Raw genomic sequence first — 19,340 nt, forward strand, 5'->3', positions numbered from 1 at the left:
CATGATGAGGATGTCCGTGGGCCTTAATTAAGCTGTGGGACCATTATGCCTGACTGACATGTAGTTGCAGTGCTGTGAATTTTTGGCAGGTTTTATTATATTTCTTTAAAGGGCTGGAGAGTAAACCCATGCAGTAATGATTTTATTGTACTTTTGACCCAAGGACTTCCTCATGGAGACATTCATCATGTTTAAAGACCTCATGGGAAATGTCTTCCCCGCTGACTGGATGGTCATGAACCTGGTGCAGATGGGAGTCTTCCTCAGGGCCATTAACCAGTACTCGGACGTCCTTAACAAGTTTTTCCTGGACCAGGCGCATTTTGAACTCCAGGTTAGTCTCGTCCTCCTCCTGCTTCAGTAGAGGTTACATTCTTTATTAAACACAAGCTCGAAATCGGTTAATTATGGTATTAATATTTGAAAACCCTGCTTCCCCTCGCAGCTGTGGAATAACTACTTTCATTTGACCGTGGCGTTTCTCACTCACAAGACGCTGCAGCTGGAGTCCTTCTCTCAAGAAAAACGAAACAAGATACTGAACAAGTGAGACCATTTACTATTCATCAGACAGGTTATTAAAAATAACAAACAGATTGTGTGTTGTGTAGAATGTAAACAAAAATAGAGTGCGTTTTATAATTGGCTAAATATGGAAGAAAAGCATATTAAATGCCGAAGAATAAATGTGTTTTCATTTTTATTTTTAATACACAATACAAGGAAAAAAAGACTGGCATCACTTTTGTTTTGAAAAGTCCTTATTTTTGAAAGCACATTTGTTTTCTTCTAATGTAACCTGAAATTGATTGGAAATCTTGTAAATGGCAAATAATGATTAATGGAATAATTCATCATAAATCATTTATGAATTTTTTAATGGAGTATCTACAAAGGCATACATTGGGCCTCATTACTAACCATTACTTCTGTTCTCCTGTGGCACATTGTGCTACCGAACTCAAGTTCATCACATTAAAAGACTGATTAATCATTTGAAAACCCCGTTCCTATTACGTCCGCTGTTGCATTGATTAAAGAAGTGGTAAATTTGGTTAGTGGAGCGGGTGGAGAATCAAGCATTGCGGGTCAAATTATAGTGCTAAAATGGACCAAAAAAATTGAAATCTAATGTTCTTCTCAAGTTCTAAGAAATAAAGGGTATGCTGGAAATTAAACAGTATGTACCACTCCATTTAAACAAACTGGTTTTAGTGGGAAGCCAGAGTATCTACAGGAGTTGGACAGATACCTCACAGGTCCTTATCTGCCAGCTTCTCAAACTAAAAGAACAAGAGAGTTTTTGATTAAATTTTTGATATAGCGCCAAATAACAGCAACAGTGGCCTGAAGGTGCTTTACATTGTACAGACCATACAGTAATACAGGCCCAGCAATAGATGACCCTTTATGATCTACCGAATCCAAACTGGAAGCTGAAGAGGTGGCTGAAAGCTGAAGGCTCTGCCTCCCATTTTACTTTTAAATACTCTAGGAAGCGAGTGAGCTGCTCTATATGGGTGATATGGTACTACAAGGTAGGATGTGGTCTGATAATTATTTGTTCTCATTTCTTCAGTTAAATATAAGATTTAAATCATATGCAAATGACTGCATTTTGTCATCATTTCCAGTTTGCACACCTCTTATGCCACTGTTGTTGTGGTTGTAGAGCATATTTTAACAACGCTTTGATTGAATTTTGCTGCAGATACGGAGACATGAGGAAGACTATTGGATTTAAGATCAGAGATATGTGGTATAATCTCGGTGAGTGTGCTGGACCATCTGGTAATGCTTCTGTTATCACAGAGTTTGTGGAACTGTGTATTCATTCCCTGCAAGTAATGCAAGGGGAATAACAAGACAATATTTTTTATTGTCCGGCTTCATATTTTGTTGTTGTTTTGTTTGCCACATTATTAGATTTGTCCTCTCTTTGTTGAGAATGAAGATGCGGTTTATTGCCTCCTCAAATAACACTATGATGTTTCTGTGTGATAATGTTCGTTGTCCCTCAGGCCCCCACAAAATGAAGTTCATCCCAGCTATGGTCGGACCCATTCTGGAGGTCACATTAGTGCCTGAGCCCGAACTGAGGAAAGCCACCATCCCAATCTTCTTTGATATGATGCAGTGCGAGCACAACTTCAGCCCTGGACACACGTTTGAAACGGTGAAAATCTGCCTCAGAAGTTTGCCACTTTGGTGGTTTTTGTTTGAATTCTGCGAAAGCTGCTCCTGGCTAAATATGACATTTGTGATGCTTGTGTGATGGTGGCCTTGGTTACTTTATTTATTTTTTAAATTCTCTTCTCATCTTTGCAGTTTGAAAATGAATTGATAACAAAATTGGATCAAGAGGTAGAGGGAGGCCGAGGGGATGAGCAGTACAAAGTCCTGCTGGAGAAAACGTAAGCCAGAGGAGCAGATCAAACAGCAAAGATTTCTTTTACCCAAATCTGTTTAAGGAGTACACCGCACTGATGAAAAACACTGATTCTTTCTCAAAAAGGGATTCACATCGGATTGCTTCAAAAAATAATACAAAGGCCTTTCTGATTGTATTTTGATTTGGCTCTCAAGGAGCCAGAAGAGCGAGGTAGTCTGTTAGAATTGTAAGGAGTGTTTAATAAAGCAATGTCTCTCAGGGACAGAATGTACCATTCTGGAATAATAAAGCAAATTTTATTGTGATTGTCAGAAAGAAAGTCGGGCTTTAGCAAAGTGATGAACTAGAAATTTACCTTTACAACTGAAGAGTGGTCTATAAATGACTTTTGTTTTGTTGGGTATGTGTAGATTATTGGAGCACTGCAGACGCCACAGATACCTGTCCCAGTCAGGAGAAGAGCTGGCTCTGCTGCTGAGCAGCCTGCTGGAGAATCTACTGGCGTACCGCACCATCACACACGATGAGAGCCCCGAGCACCGCATGAGCTGCACCGTCAATGTGCTGGTATGCCCTCTGCCTATATTAACCAAAGGTGTAACGCTATTTGCAATATAAAGCAATCACCTGTGCAAATAGCTTGAAAGAAAATGTTTAAAGAAAAAGCATCAAATTTTCCCTCTTTTTTTCCTTCCTGCAGAATTTCTACAAAGAGAAGAAGAGGGAGGACATTTATATTCGGTGTGTCAGATTGAGACGTAAAGCTATTGGTTTGCAGGCTAATGGGCGAGCTGTGTCTAACCGCTGTGCTCTTGTAACAGGTACTTGTACAAGCTGCGAGATTTGCACCTGGACTGTGAGAACTACACAGAGGCGGCCTATACTCTGCTGCTGCATGCCGAATTACTGGAGGTCTCTGACACATCAAAGCCTTTTTTTTGTTTGACAGAGAGATCTTTTTTTAAAGTCTGAGCTGTTTAATCTTTTTCAAGTGTGCTTCTAAATGGTGAACTGAATGCTTATCTATGGTTATTTGCTTTAACGCAGTGGTCCGACAAACCTTGCGCAGCTCATCTGATACCTCGGGGAGACGGGGAGCATGTGTGGACCCAGCAGGAGCTGAAAGAGAGGCTCTTCCAGGATATTATATGTTACTTGGACAAGGGCAAGGTGATTATTAGCTGCTCTACATGTGAGATGTTGTCTTAGCATGAGGCTTAAACCACTCCAGAGAATGTCTGTTCTGTAAGTCAACATTGGCAAACTTCTCAGGAAGTTGCAAAAGCAACAAAAACACAGACCCAGCCACAAGACTCTTGAGTTGTGACAGCGTTTAGGCTTCTCAGTAGTCAGCGCATGAAGCATTAACTGTTATCCCCCGAAGCTGTGAGGTAGGGGTTTTTACCGAGAACAGCAGGGGGAACCAGATGGCGAAGTATACCTTGTGTTATGTTTACAGTAGTCCCTCTTATGACCGAGTGGTGCATGTGTCTTCTTAGATGTGGGAAAAGGCCATTGAGCTGGGCAAACAGCTGGCCAAGATGCGCGAGAGCCACATGTTTGACTTCATGGAGCTGAGCCAGCTACTGGTAAGAAGAGATGCTTTAGAATTGAGTACTGCAAGTAAAGCACTGTGATTACTGAAACCTCAGAGAAAGTCACCTTCATAAACAGATAGGGAAAACAACTGATATAAAGTGCAGACTCTCATTGTTTATGGCCTCATTAATACTAATTTAAATGAGCGTGATGACAAGAATTATGTGGCAGCTTGTTCGAGGCTGCAGCCGGTTCTCTGGGAAGGGGAGAAGAGAGTGTGTGCGGTAACCTTTTGCTGAGCTCATTTTCACTCCGACAGCGTCTGCTGATAGTGTGGAGTTTAATTTGATTATGTGCAGTCTAGTTATAAAGTCTCTCAGCATTAGTCATTTTGTATATTTGTGCTTCAGAAGTCTTTTCTTGAAATTAGGTAAAAGATAATGAAAGTTTTGTTGCAGGGTTTTTTTTTAAATAGTGTTATAAATGGTTTTATTTTTGTAACTGCTGTTAGTTTAATTTCAAAATGCTGTCTTTGAACTGTATTTACAATCTTGTTTGGCTTGTGTTACAGAAAAAACAAGCTGAGTTCTATGAGAAAATAATGCATGCAATGCGGCCACAGCCAGAGTATTTTGCTGTTGGATATTATGGCCTTGGATTCCCGTCCTTCCTCAGGGTAAGAAAATGAACACCTATCTCAATAAATAGAGACTTAGGAAAAATCCTTATGTACCCGTTGCTTATGCAGTGAGCTGGCTTTTTGAAAAATGTCTCGGGGCAATGTGCAATAATGCCGATAAAGGTTATTAGCTTTCTGATGACACGAGAGAATGTCAGCACGAATACAGCATCACACATGCACACCTCTCGTATATCATGGAAAATGAGGTTGATCATAATTCTTGCTGCTTATTGACTTTCATTTGATGTGTTACACAATTACACTTTCTGCTGCAGAATAAAATGTTCATCTACAGAGGCAAAGAGTATGAGTGGCTCGAGGACTTCAGCTTAAAGCTGCTCTCTCGGTTTCCAAATGCCGTGCGGATGACCAGCACAGCACCCCCCGAAGAAAACATTAGCAACTCCCCAGGACAGTGTATCCTTTAATGATAAGAAAATGCTTTTAATTCATATGTCAGCATTTTTGGACATGGAGTATTGTGACCCACCCCTTATTTCTTCATATTTTGCTTCCAAGAAGCCAGACTTCCTTGTGATTTTCTTTTTCTCTTTTCTTTTCCTTTCTTTTAAGTGGTCTTCAGCCATAGTTCTGCAGGCCTTATAGATGTCTTTCAAAGTTTTTTCTTTGGAAATTGGCTGCTTTTTCACCCATTACAGTCCAGTTCTTGTATCTGACCCTTTTCAGAGGAATGCTAGTTAAGCTACTTAACCTATGAATTATTTAAGCATAAAAAAAATGCCACCTAACTCATGAACCATTATTGTGGGGCTTGATTTCAGCCCTTGGTTATGAGGATCTAGTTAACATTGATGAAATTATGAATGCAGAAAAGTTTCATCAGAACAGGAACGGCATTATTTTTTTTAGCATGGAAATGATCTAAAATAAACTATCAATTAAGTAAGTGCAAAAATCTTCATAGATGGGCCTCCTCAGAGTCCCAGCCTCAATATCCCAATATTAGTGAAGCAGTGTGGGATAGTTGTGACAGAGAACAAAAGGCAGTAAAATCCAAAGAAAAGGAGAACTATTTTACTATTTTACGAAAGCTTGTCTAAGAGAGTGAATGTGCAAACAATTTTTTGCCTCACTGTATCTATTCTGTATTTCTGTAACAAAAAACCTCAACCCCCAAAAGATCAAAGCAGGTCTAGCTGAAGATTTACAGACCAATGCAGATGTAAGAACCAATGTTTATGTCTGATACCTTCATTAAAGCTTTAGCTTTAGCTTTGATCCATGGCTAGTTAGCACATGTTAGCATGCTAAGAGAGTATGTTAGCACCAGCACTGTGAGAGTTCTTTTCTTACCTCGGGAGTACAATTTTAAAAAATAAGAAGGCACTTGCTTTTATTTGCCAATTAAGGAAACTCTTAAAACCATACTGAGTTAGACTTGTTTGTTGTCTCTGCTTTTTCATATTGTCCCTCATCTTATCCTTAGCTGAACTTCAGACATCCAATGCTTTACTGTCAAGCCTGTTCTCACTTTGCCGAAGCAGTTTAAAGACAAGGGGGTTCCAGAGCAGATATTAAAGTGCGTAACAGAACACTTAAAGGCTGATTTATTTTCCCGTGGCTATCCTGGGATTTATGGTTCCCTGGGCAAAGCGCTAACTCAATGCTGTCCTTCCCTGTTCTTTTCCAGCTATTACAGAACCAATGAAGTGGACCAATTCCAGTATTCCAGGCCCTTCAGGAAAGGTGAAAAGGACCCAGACAATGAATTTGCGGTTAGGACTTTTTAAATTTACTTTAAAGCAATGACTCATATGTAAGCATACACTCATAAATTAAAAGGAGGCAGAAAAAAACCCTGTGTATGCACATGCCGCACCTCAAAGATTGATGAAGACATGAAAACGTCAGCCTTTATATTTTATTGTTATTTATTCTGCCCTATAGACCATGTGGATCGAGAGAACAACATACATTACGGCCTATCGCTTCCCAGGGATTCTCAAATGGTTTGAAGTCAAATCTGTCTCAATGGTAAGAACACTGGACTAAGCCTTGATGCTCACACTCTGTGTTTTCTTGCGTCGCATCGTTTGGTTAACTAAAATTTGTCCTAAAATACACTTTATTTTTAATGTGTGTCTTTTTAATGTGTGTCTTTTTAATGCGCAGGAGAAAATCAGTCCTTTGAAAAACGCCATAGAAACCATGGAGAAAACCAACGAAAAGCTGAGTAACCTTGTGCAACAGCAAGCATGTGATCGTTCACTGTCCGTCAACCCACTGTCCATGATGCTCAATGGCATAGTTGACCCCGCAGTCATGGGTGGCTTCTCCAACTATGAAAAGGTCATTTAAAAAAAAAAAAAAATTAATATGACATTTTCTCTTCAGATTGCTTTTTTTTTTTTAACAGACAAATAATTTAAAAGGGTTTTTTTTTTGTAATTGGGTCATCTTATTAGGCTGGAAGCTTTGTGGAAGTTCTCAAAGCAAACAAAATGGTTTCTGGACAACAAACAGATAAAAAAAAAACATCTCGCGCTTCACAGTGAAATGCTGATTCCCGACAAAGACGTCCTCAACACACATTCACTCATTTTTGTTTCAATTATACCAGTGTGTATAGGGATAGTAACTTTTGGCATGGATTTCAAAGAACAGCTCGTGCAGTACTGTGAATGCAGTTATACGGTCATTAACTAAAGTAACGGACAGATTCAAACTCTAATCTGATGATTGAATTAAAGGAATAGTAGTGCTCATGGAGCACACAGAGATCACAGAGAACATACTGTCCTCTGAGAAAACATGGACTTTGATGCATTTCACCTTGTTACAATACTTCTCATTGTTAGGCTCATCTCTGCATGAAAGGGTAATTATTTCTGTGTGTTTTTGAGCATTCCTGATATCACATCATCAAATGAGAAGTCAATAGATGGAAATAAGCTTTGTCATTGTGGTTTTAGTCACATAAGAACTCTTGAAGATTTTCACCATCGGAACAAAAAAAGAACAAAGAACAACAAAGTCATCCGTGACCCAGATGACAGCGAACAGAACTTCATACCAAAAATGATCTTTTGAATCCACCTGTGTTTTTTGTATTTCTGGTGTAGGTGGTGGTGTAGAAATACTGCATGTGGACATGTGGACATGCCAAGTGTTTGGCAGGCTGTATGAATTGATCATTTACTGCGACAACAGCAATGTAAATTGTACAAATGGGGAAAAAAGGCTACTTTTTTTCTTTTTCAAATTGAATATGTACTGTGCACACTAGAAGCCACTCTTTACATCTATTAAACTATAGTAGAACAGTGTCTCACTGCTTCTCCTTGCAGACTGCATTGTTTGCTGAATTGGTTTCATGTCGCTTGCACAGCTCTTAACTTTTTTTTTTGAGCCAGAATATAAAGCATTCAATCATCCAACTACTGCCAAAGCCCTCTAATAAAACATAATTAATTCAACTCCAAACAATAATGGTGAATTATAATTTCTAAATCCTTTTTTTTTCTCCCCCACTCAAAACTTCTGGCTGGCCTGTTGCTTGTTATGAGCTACAAGATTGTATTCATAAGTATACCACTGTGGCCTCTTTGCCACTCTTTGGAGCTCTATTCAATGTAGCCAGTAGCTGTATTTTAAGTGACAATGCTTTAACAACACAAAAAGCCCCCAAGTTGCCCAATTTTCATTCTGGTTCCATTCTCTGCAGGCTTTCTTCACAAACGCCTACATCCAAGCGCACCCAGAGGACCGTCAACGCATTGAGGAACTTAAACGCCTCATCGCCCTGCAGGTAAATCCTTCACTTGTCATTGCCACGGTATCCATGACAGCAGCCTTCTGTAACACTTAGGTGCTCCTCTCCCCCCTCCAGATCCCCCTCCTGGCAGACGGAATTCGCGTCCACGAGGAGAAGACAACGGAGCAGCTGAAACCCTTGCATAACCGCCTGGTCACTTGCTTCCAAGACCTTCGGGAGAAAGTGGAGAAGCAATATGGCGTCATAACTTTGGTGCGTTGCCAGCTCAAAAACTCAATTTAATGTAAGAGGGTGCCAACTTAAGCTATTGGCCCTCTTGCCTTCCTATCAAATGGTTCTCATTCAAAGCAGAGTGTACATTATATTAGTGCAGGACCATAAATCTTCCTTTAGCCAATCTATTGCGACCCGTGTTTTGCCTGTCATTGTGCTCCTCCCCTGCCAAGATCTCCTCTCCTCCCTTCAGTGACGCTTAATCCCATTTGTGTGTTCCAGCCCTGCTCTCTCACCGAGCAGAAGAAGAGTCGCGTGGGCTCTGTGGTGATGCCCTACATCCTGCCCTCCACCCTGCGTCGCATGTCCACTATCTCAACCATCTCTAACGCCTCCTCGGGCCTCTCCAGCGGCTCTGCTTCCTCAGACGGGCCCTCCTGCCTTTCCTCCCAAGAGTCAGTCCCAGCATCCTTGTGCTGCTTAGTTTATCTACCTTTCCATCCTGTCTAGACATTGCTTACTTTTAAAATGACTTTTGTTTTCCTTGTTTGGAAAAAAAAGTGCACCGTCTATGCATCTGATTCTATATCTGCTTCATTCACAAACAGTTCCTTGTTGTCCCGTCCCAGAGATCGCAGGGCGTCTATTCTGTCCCGCTCAGATGAAGACAATAGGATTGCTAGAAAGAACAGAAAAGAGTGGAGTGTGAGCAAATCCCAGAACCTCCTTGAGAGGCAGTCAGATGGAGATGAGGTAAGGCCTTATGCCCAAGAACTGTTTACACACTTCATATTTCTTCTGTTATTCTTATTCCCCTGTAACGTGCACTAAACAAAGGTACTTAAAAAGGCCGTGTTGTTATTGTGTCAAGTGTTTTAACTGTGAATCGGGAGCAGTCCCGTTGTGCTTAAATGGTTTTGGATTGTTGTGTTTTCCACTTTCATTCTAGACTCCTCCAGAGAAGCAGCAGAGGCCCAAGAGTTTACAGCTGGGAGACCGCCGGCTTACCCTCTCCCTGTTTCAGGGTGTTTCATCTCAGCTCAGCCTGTCTAACCCGCTCAGCCCTCTACCTGCCTCTCCACACACACCGCAAACACCGCGCAGCTCCAGTATGTTACCCCCCCCCCCTCCAAAAAAAGTCAAACACTGCATGTCATCGTTTTATTTTCTCTTAAAGTTATGCCTTACACACGCAGAAACAGGAGGGCTCTATTGTGTAAGCACATTCTGGTCTGAAGCCCTAATCAGGTCACACACACACCTCGTATTCACTGATGCATGTGGCCTGAAAAGCTTTTATTTCCTCTCTCCTGTCGTAGGTTATTCATCACTTCTCACTGACAATGATGTCAGAACCATTGACACCCCAGGGACTCCTCCACCCATGCCACCAAAGAAACACCCGCATGAGATTGACAACTCCGGGTTTTCTACAGAGGTACGTCTGCTCAGAGAAAATCTCACACACACCCTTACAAATACATATTTAATGTCATGTAAACGCTAAAATATTCCGTTTTTATTTTTATTTGAAGTCCTAACACGAGCACTCTTGTCTTTTTCCCCGAAGTTTTCGCCTCCGCTCCCGAGGAAAATTGAGAGCAAGCCTCCTCCACCGCCTCCAAAGGCACGGAAGTCAATGTTCCCGTCCTATGAGCACCCCCCCCAGTAAGATTATTACCCCCCTAATTCTATGATTTGGCTGTGATTTATAAACATAGCTACATTTGTGGCAGAGTGGAAACCCCACAGCAAGGTACAGATTGCAGGACCATCAGATTTTCAATGGGAAGCATATTTCTGATGCAAGTCAATTATAGTTCCAAGCAGTCCTTTTAATTTTGTTGTTAAGCTGCGAGGAAGTTTAGGTGTGGGATTACTGTCACAAGACTGTCATAAGGGTACTAACGTGCAAAAAAAATGGATATATGATTTTCAGGTACAGGTTTTAATTCTCTTTTTAGAAAATATATTTTCTTAACACAAAGCGAATGTGGTGAACAAGGAATGATCAATGTTGTAATGTTATATTTTATTTGTAGACTAATCAGCCACAACATTTAAACCACACGTAGGAGAAATGAACACTGATCATCTCATTATAATCCAGCATCGTCCTGGGAAGTTTGGTCTTTCGTGTGGATGTTAATTTAACCATAAACACCTGATAAAGCTGCTGCAGACCAAGCACAGCTACCCATGGGAAAAGTAGCTGGTAGCAATGGGCTCTTTTCCTACACCACAAAAAACTGCTCAGGACCTACTTGAAAGCATCCAAAACAGCCCAAAGCATTGACCTGGCCTCTAAACTTCCCAGATTTCAGTCCTATGAGGCTTCCACAAAATGCACCAAACCCTCAGGGGACAAATGATCTGCTCCCGATGTCCCAGTGCCAGACAGCACAAGACATTCTGCGTGGTCCCCTATCAGTGGCCTGTGTCCGAGTGTCATGAGGGGAACCTACTCAGAGCTGGTGGTTTTAATGTTGTGGCTGAACAGTGTGTGTGCTTATAGAGTGACACTGGATGACTCATTTCCCCTCTAGCTGTTTACCAGCATTCCATATTTAAACAGTAAAAAGCTGCATTAGATTCATATCAAACTTGATTGAGAGCAGGGAAAACAATGTACAGAATGTAGTTATTGTTTGTTGATGGTGTCTAAACCACAATGTTTCAGAGACACTGGATGGCATTATTGAATGTGCTGCAGATTATGCGTTTGTTTTGATGTTGATGATGAACTGAATACTGTAACCCGTGCATCCAAACGAAACTACATCATGTTGATGGTGAGGTTCAGTGAAAGGACGTTTTGGAAAATCTGCTTATTTGCATTGGTTAGGAGACAAGATCATAGATGCCACTCTTGTACCTTTTTAGTGGGCATGTAGCATGGAGCACAGACTGTGTATAAAAGACGAATGACATCACTGATTGGTTTGTGATTTCTGTATTTTTGAAGCCTCCAATTTAGCTAAACTCATGACAGCTTGCATTTCTGGAACAGAAAGTGACCATATTTAGGCCACTGAGTGTAGTGCTAAGTTATCAGCTAAGCTGCATCCATGGGTAAGATGAAACTATTCCAGGAAATTCCAGTAAAAAAAAAACAGCAACAGCAGGTCCATTTTTGCATTGGTGCCCAGCAGATATAGACTAATGGCAACATTTGGTGATCTTATATTCTAATAGATCAGCTGACATAAACAGATTTGTTTGTTTCAGTTTTGGCCAACTCTTCTTGGATCAGCTGGTTTCATTTTTGTAACAGTTCAAATGACCTTAACTTTGAACCATGACTGAAGCTAATTATACATACAATCCCAAAACAAGTATTGTACCTGGCCATAAACATTCACTTCATCTCTGGGTATTTTTACACAAGAGTCTATGGGGACTGACTCACTTTTGGAGCCAGCTTCAGGTGATCTGTGTTTTTTGCACTTCCAAGTTGTTGCTTGAATTTAAGCCAAAAGGTTAGCTTAGCTTAGCATTAGACATAGACAACACAAAAATACACCTGCCATCTGTAAAGCTCACTTAATAAATCAAATCACGAAACTATAAGAAACCTTTAGTTTAAAGATGACATTGTGTGGCAATCAGAAATAAGATCAGAAAGTTACTGCTCTTGGCCAAGAGATACTCATTCTGCCACATGTAAAACACAACGTTTCCCTCTTTTGTGAACAAATTAGGATATTTTATTAATCCCAGAGGAAATCATGAGATCTGAATTGTTTCCAGTCGGTAGCTGTTTTCAGTTCTAATGCTAAGCTAACTGTAGGTTATGGAGTCATCATTTAGACAATGATGTAAGTGGTATAGTCTCTTTCTCTTGTCAAGAGAGTAAATAGGCAAATTTTCCAAACTTTCTAACTGGTCCTTTAAAGAACCCTAAACGGTATGTGCTACAAGCATAAATACCTCTGAAGTTCACTTTAGTTAGATATTTCAGGTGTGGGTAGATTTTCTTTTTTATCAATTAATTTTCAAGTAAATTATTGCTATTCGTTGAATTGAGTATTTCCTTTTTTGTACACCCAGTGTGTACAGAGATTGTTTATTTTGAGTGCAGTGTAATTTTTAGTATGATTTTAATATACACTTTTTCCTGTGCGCTGTCAAAATGTTCTAAAAGAAACAGTATGTGCAAAATCTCTGCATGTAAAAGTGCTTTAAGAATGATAGAGTTGAATCTTTTGTTAATTTGCCAGTGTTTTATTAAATTTACATTAAATTTACATTTGTTTTTACAAGGGATTAACTTTGTACAGTGGAAATTCCTTAACGTGCATCAAAGACGTTTTATACAAACAATGCCTCAAGAGATATATGATGATCTTTTTTATGAACAAGCTGTTGTTGACTTAACAGAAATAAAGCAGTTTCTGAAATGCCTGCAGACTCCCTATTTTTTCCCTTTTTTTGATGACTATGATTATTTGAAAAAAAGCCTTTTAGCTGCAATCTTGCCTCCATACAGAATACAGATTACCCTCTGTACCCTCGGTGGAAACGCAGCACTCACACAGACAGTTATCGGGATGCTGTTGATGGCGTGAAAAAAATTACCCACTCAAGCTCAAAACATCAACAAACTAGACACAGAAGTGGTGACCTATGCATTTCAAACACAATTAGAGTTGGTGTAGGTAAACGATACTTTACTTTAGCTCACTGGTGCATAGACTGGAGAGAGTTTTTGTGTGAAAGTAGGGAGGACTTTACACAATTCTTCTAGGAATTGTGGGATGGTGCTGGTGTTGCTAATCTGTATTGTTAATGGCCTCTCCCTTCCTGTTGGATAGTGAGGTGCGGGGGTATCTTTCTCCCTTCAAGTCTCACGGGCAGTGGACATTTAAAGGGATGTTCACTCATGCAAAGGAAGCAGCATAATAACTGCCAACTTTAGCTGGATACTTGGGAACATCTCCATGGAAACAACCTCATAGTGTAACAGGTTTACGGCTTAATGCTGTAACAATTCCAAGGGCAGAAATCACAACAGCATTGTTCCTTTCTGTTGCAGACGTCTTTCCAGTCTCCTCTCACCTGACTTACAAGCCAGTGGCACATCGGAGTGTCTGAGTCATTCCACAGTCTGAGGTCACTCACACAATTTCCATTTCCTTGAGACAGCACTCAGTCGAAGTTTGAAACATTTTTTCCAGAACACAGTTGCAAACTCTTACACTTCATTTATCAGACATAACAAAGTACTAAAGTACAATTCTGAGATACTTCTCTTAGATATTTCTGCTACTTTAATTCTTTTAGTCCAGTCCACTGTATTTTAATTTAGATCTTACTGCGGAAGCTCGGGCGGCTGCTTTTCAGAATATTTACAAGTCATTATAAATTAATTTGCGGTAGAAAATTCGATATAAAATTCAATAATTTATTTTATTTTTCAACCTGCAGGATTTTTTTGGTCACTTGGGGTCAGCAGAAACAAGCTGTGAATACAAAATAAGACATACTGTCCTCCTTAGTTCGTAGACAACACATATTTTTCATCCATCCATCTGATTTGGGGTTGCTGGAGCCTATCCACAGGGCAGGACACAGGGTGCACCCTGGAACAGGTCATCGATCTGTTGCAGGGCTAACACACATTCACACTTGTGGCCAATTTAGGAATCACCAGTTAACTCAACCCCATGCATATGTTTGGACTGCAGATTGAGTACCTGCAGAGAGGGATCATGTAAACTCCATATGGAAAGGTCCCAGCCTGGATTCAAACCCAGCACCTTCTGTGCTAGCCACTGCACCACCATGCCACCCCTGTTTGTTATAATTTCACTCATTTAAAATGATAATTATCGCATTTATTGCCTTTTGTCTTTTAAGTCTTAATTTGCATCTTTTTTTTTATCTTCCACTAAATGCAGCGTAGTTTTAAAAAACACAAGTATTTATTTATTTATTGCTTTAACTGTCAAAGGAAAAAGTCCAAAAGTGATCATTAAAACAGCTTTAGTCTACCGTATGTGCATATGGTAGTTAAGACCAGTAAGGTCCAGTTTGAGCAGCTACAACTGTAGCCATTTCTTTCAGTTAATCACTGAAGATATGACCATTTGTAGCCATATTAGCTCTTTTATTTTTTGTAATAATTTCCTTTTATTGTACTGAGCTGTTCTTGGCCTCATCTTTAACCTAAGTTGCCCCTGTTATGTTGAATCCAGCTCCCTCCAACAGGGAGAGGGGAAGACGACAGGAATGGAAGCGGAGGCCTTGGTACGACTTAACTCCCTGCATCAAAGGATAATACGCCCTTTCTTACTTTGTCCGTTTAACAGCTGGAGGGATCCCGAGTCTGTGTGTGTAGTGGGATTAGCTGCACTATTGTATCTCTGCTTTGAACCTCACTAGGTGGTGCCAGAGGGTGTGAACTAATGTAGCATTGCAAGGAGGTCTGCTGCATTTTTTTTTTCTTTTTTTCCTTTTTATAAAAAAGCCCCTCTATTTACTCAGAGTAGGTTTGCTGGGCATGAGTGCACTTTTCAGGAACACCGTCTTCATATCCACACTCTCAGCAACAGCTACATAAAGTCACACCTGGGAGCTGTTGAGTGCAGGTATACACGATTCTGTCGAGGGCCAGCGAACACATATACTAAAAAGGAGGATGTGTTTGTTTGTGTGTGTGTGTGTGTGGGGGGGGGGGGGGGGAGGATGGAAGGATGGCCTGGCATCCTTCCAGCTAACGTGCAGGTTACTCCAGTCCCTGTGTGCAACTTAAACTATCTGCAACCTGAGTGAGGGAGGAAAAACTCTTAAAGCCAGGTTCTGCATATGTTCCTGTTTTATTAATATGCTCTGTACTCTTACTTCAGTCACATGTATTTTTTAACGTTTTCAGATGGGCCCTGAGTTACATCATGTCTAAGCACGCATGCTTTGGGATCTGTTTTACAGGCCTGACTTATTATTTGTACTACTGAAATATTAATATTCATAGGTACTGGCCTGGTCAGCTGGTTATCTGGCCCCGGTGTGCGTTCACTTGTTCACCTGAGATCTAAGGGGCCAGCACAGCTAAAATCCCATTCTGATGCAAGAAACTGTAATTAATGGTGATGCAGCAGGACAGTAGTCATTACAGAAATTGCTAGCACAAAAGATAAAAGAATACTTCAAAGTTTTTAAATAAGTTCAGACAATGACCAATTGATTTCAGCACAAAGACCTCCAGCAGAAAGCAAATTGGCTTTTTTTTGTCTCCCAGTTTTTAACTTTTGAAGGAAGGCTGGCTTGAGTCTTTTGTTCGGGCACCTTCAGACAAGACAAATACAGTTATTCACTCAGCCAGAAGTTAAAATCATGTATCAGCGTTTTCCAAAGAGTCCTCTTGCCGTAGATGAGCACCACGGCAGCAACGGTCGTGTAGAGCGATGTGAAAAAGATTGTGAGAGAGAGGGTGCTCTCTTGGTGCACCACAATTTTGTAGTTGACATACAGGTCGACCACGAGCAGGACAAGGAAGTTGGCCACTAGACCAAGAGCCATCTCGATGACCCTTATCTGAGTGCCCAGCTTTGGAGGGTGGGTTCCATTGGTGCTAGCTTTCATGTGCTGGAGATGGATGGCCAGGTGAACAGAGATGGAGATGCAGCATTTCACCATGACCACCCCTGGAAATACATCAGAGAGAAGCAAGTACATGACTTGATAAACCTTCACAGAAGTGGTGTCAGAGAATACAAGTCCACAGTCTCCATTTGCTTTGTAGGTGATGTTGCCAACCGTGTTTCCAGCAGCGCTGCTAGCTGCGTTGCCAGCGTTAAACAACACAAGCATTGGCAAACAGGTGCCAAAACCAAACAGAGGGATGAGAATCACAGCTATGGTCACGTGCTTGACGATGACATCTTGGGCGTGTGTGTAGCAGTGGTTGGGTTCGTGAACCAGTTTGGTGCTGTAGTAGAAAGTGAGAAAGCTGCTGTTCCACATGATGGTGAACTTGAAGCTGAAGGTAAGCACCAGCAGGATAGCGTAGCCTATCTGGGCAATCTGGCAGTTACTGTCCACCTCATCCATGGTCATCCAGAAGTAGCAAGTCATCTGGTGAGCAATACTGGCCACCGACAGAGCCATGGTGATAGTTTCACAAGGCGTCCACTGCTTTTTCTCCTTGTAGTTCAACACACTCATCAAAGAGATATAGGAATTAAAAAAGACAGTGGTGATGCCCAGCACACCCGTCATTACCCAGAGGGGATATTTAATTAACACAAACATAATAACTTTCACCCCAAACTCTTCTGTGCCGTAAACTTTAACAAGGATACCGTAGTCTTTAAGTCTCCGTGCAACACTCAGCAGTCTGTGTGGGCTTCTGAACTGCTTTGTTTTTGCTGCGTTCAAAGAGATGACAAGGAGGGGGGGAGAGGAATAATAAATTATATACACACACTCCAAAATCAGATGATTCTTCATTTCTGTCACAGAATTGAATCAGTCATAGCTTGTCAGAAGGGCCCGAGGAAAAGATTCACACATTTAGCATTTGAAATTCATTAAACAGATACAAACAGGCCCAATTAAAATCTGTGGTCAATGTTCGAATTTTATGCCAATTCTGAAATTTAAGGTGGTCACATGCAAAGCGAACAAGTGAGGTAAGAAGGTTAGAGTAATTAGTGTAGGAAATTCCTACACTAGCGAAGCTCACCTGGGTCAGATATTTTGTTTTTATTGCCGTGAATCCAACTGAAGGTTTCTGCTTACGTTCTCTTTGCCTGTTAGTCGTGACAATACCCTGTCTGGCTCAATAACTTTGGCAGCAGCTGAGGAATCCTTTGTTTTGTTTTGTTTATCCAAGCATTAATCCTTGCCTGGAGATGTCTGCAGGATGCACACGCAAGGTGAAAGTCTTGGATCTAAGTTTTCTTTTCACGGGGATTTATATGTTCACGTTGGGTATGATTTGCATCATCCCTGACCACAGGTAGTGGCAACAGCTGGTTTGCATTGACATAAGGTGGACAGGATATGTGCTCATTATACACAGATCAAAAAAATAAATAAATAAATAAATAAAGGGACTATTTGAAAACATCAGATCTCAATGGGAATCGATGAGCTTCTGGACAGTCTGAGCTGCAACCTGGCAGCATTGGATGGACCAAAACACAATGTCCTCAGAGATTTACGTCCATTCAGTGGTATCAATTCTTTCATTGTCATAGAACTGCCTGCATACTGTCATCACATCACCCGAAGCAACTTTAATCCTGATACCTAAAGGCAGTTAGGGCGCTGTTGTCAAGCTTATAGAGGTCTGTGTGTCCCTGATTGAAATGCCTTCCCAAACCATCACTGAACCACCACTAAACTAATGATGCTGAATGATGTTACAGGCAGCATAACATTCTCCACAGCTTATCAAGACTTTTTCACATGCACAGGGTGCTGCGGTGGACCTGCCAATTCTGGGATTTGATGGGAAATTCCAATCGAGCTGCAGAGTACTGGGCAGCATGAAGCCTATTTCTGGTTGTTTGGTAAGAGATATTCACACCAGCAGCCTCTGACAGTGCCCATGCTATTCCTCCAGATACCAGTCCTACTGATATGGGAAGAACCTTTTATGACCCTGTCCAGCTCTCCATAAGTAACTGGCTGTCTCATAGAATCTCCTCCATTCTCTTAAGACTGTGCTGGGAGACACAGCAAACCTTGGCACCTCATGCTGCCAATAATGACACTGACTTCAAATTCAAAACTAGTGAAAAAACAGTCAGAAAAGATGAGGAAGGAAAAATGTCAGTGGCCTCCACCTGTAAAACCATTCCTGTTTTGGGTATTGTCTCATTGTTGCCCCTCTCGTTTCATTTCATGACCAACAAAGCAGCTGAAACTGATTAACAACCCCCTCTATGACTTAACTGACCAGATCAATATTCCACAAGTTTAATTGACTTGAGGCTGCACTCTGATTAAAAAGTCCTTCCATTTTTTTTGAGCAGTGCGTATTGATATCCAATGACTTTACTGTACGTCTGTCAGTGCAGCACAGCAGCTCAGCCAATCCACAAACCACAATCCAACACGCACCGCATGCAAATACTTATTCCTGCTGTCCGCCACATATTTACAAACACCAAACCGCCCACGCGCCCATTTACCTGATAAGAACAGCAAATCACCTTTAAGTCACCTTCACAAGCCGTGCTCATGCAGCACCTTATCACTTTAGCTTGTGCTGTGGAGCACCCCAACTTTCTTTTTAATAAGGTGCTGACTTAAATTATAGTTCAACTATTTCGATTTATTGTTTACTCCATTTATCCAGTCAAAACAAGCAAGATGCTAATTTCATAAGCACACAGTATGGCTTTCCCAACAGTCTGCAGTCACACTTTTCTTTATAAAAAAAACAAAAATCACCTTAGGCCAAATTTCAAGGACAGATTCTGCTTTTTTGTTGCACAAGAGCATTAAAAATCAGTTTTTCATACAAAAGCTCTTTGAAAGCAGACTGCGGTGGTAGCCTTTTCTTTTTTCTAAAAATAATAATAATAAAAATTTTTTACTATGCCATCCCTGTTAAAACTTCTGCCCTCCAAAGCAAGACTGCGATTTTCCAACAAGGCTTCCAGAACAGTATTTGTAATTAATTATTGTATCCGTTTTCCTGCTTCTTGCATGGATCAAAGGACAGGCTAACATGTGAGCATATGAGAAAGCTTGACGGATGTGCATTTACTGGGAAAGAAAGGGGGGAAAAATACTGGTTAGAGCAAACAGAAAGTCACAGACAT

The 19,340-nt window shown here is 40.9% G+C and overlaps 2 protein-coding genes across 4 annotated transcripts in view; one reads left to right on the forward strand and one right to left on the reverse strand.

The window, feature by feature from the left end:
• The window catches only part of dock5 (dedicator of cytokinesis 5), a 39,408-nt gene extending 24,387 nt beyond the window's left edge, over positions 1-15,021 (forward strand). The window contains exons 29-51 of one of the 3 annotated variants that reach the window (XM_085180576.1): positions 164-334; positions 446-546; positions 1,712-1,770; positions 2,022-2,176; positions 2,329-2,414; positions 2,803-2,959; positions 3,093-3,133; positions 3,214-3,304; positions 3,440-3,562; positions 3,892-3,981; positions 4,503-4,607; positions 4,889-5,030; positions 6,072-6,153; positions 6,265-6,349; positions 6,522-6,608; positions 6,747-6,923; positions 8,299-8,382; positions 8,464-8,601; positions 8,845-9,017; positions 9,171-9,315; positions 9,512-9,671; positions 9,882-10,000; positions 10,133-15,021. In XM_085180576.1, coding sequence (XP_085036702.1) covers positions 164-334; positions 446-546; positions 1,712-1,770; positions 2,022-2,176; positions 2,329-2,414; positions 2,803-2,959; positions 3,093-3,133; positions 3,214-3,304; positions 3,440-3,562; positions 3,892-3,981; positions 4,503-4,607; positions 4,889-5,030; positions 6,072-6,153; positions 6,265-6,349; positions 6,522-6,608; positions 6,747-6,923; positions 8,299-8,382; positions 8,464-8,601; positions 8,845-9,017; positions 9,171-9,315; positions 9,512-9,671; positions 9,882-10,000; positions 10,133-10,234 — 2,673 coding nt within the window. In that variant the 3' untranslated portion in view covers positions 10,235-15,021. Of the gene's footprint in view, positions 1-163; positions 335-445; positions 547-1,711; positions 1,771-2,021; positions 2,177-2,328; positions 2,415-2,802; positions 2,960-3,092; positions 3,134-3,213; positions 3,305-3,439; positions 3,563-3,891; positions 3,982-4,502; positions 4,608-4,888; positions 5,031-6,071; positions 6,350-6,521; positions 6,609-6,746; positions 6,924-8,298; positions 8,383-8,463; positions 8,602-8,844; positions 9,018-9,170; positions 9,316-9,511; positions 9,672-9,881; positions 10,001-10,132 lie in introns of all 3 variants that reach the window. The other 2 variants (XM_085180577.1, XM_085180575.1) reach the window with 2 other exon arrangements.
• Positions 15,022-15,264: 243 nt separating this feature from the next.
• tas2r202 (taste receptor, type 2, member 202) lies at positions 15,265-17,249 on the reverse strand. The gene has a single exon (XM_085180606.1). The coding sequence runs from the start codon at positions 17,011-17,013 to the stop codon at positions 15,871-15,873; it is 1,143 nt and encodes a 380-aa protein (XP_085036732.1). The 5' UTR covers positions 17,014-17,249; the 3' UTR covers positions 15,265-15,870.
• Positions 17,250-19,340: the final 2,091 nt, after the last annotated feature.

Source organism: Neolamprologus multifasciatus, chromosome 12 (genome assembly GCF_963576455.1).
Source record: "Neolamprologus multifasciatus chromosome 12, fNeoMul1.2, whole genome shotgun sequence".
NCBI lineage: Eukaryota > Metazoa > Chordata > Actinopteri > Cichliformes > Cichlidae > Neolamprologus > Neolamprologus multifasciatus.

What these genes read in the sequence shown, in the direction of transcription:
- tas2r202 (XM_085180606.1), bottom strand. Translation starts at nt 17,013, where the DNA reads ATGAAGAATCATCTGATTTTGGAGTGTGTGTATATAATTTATTATTCC.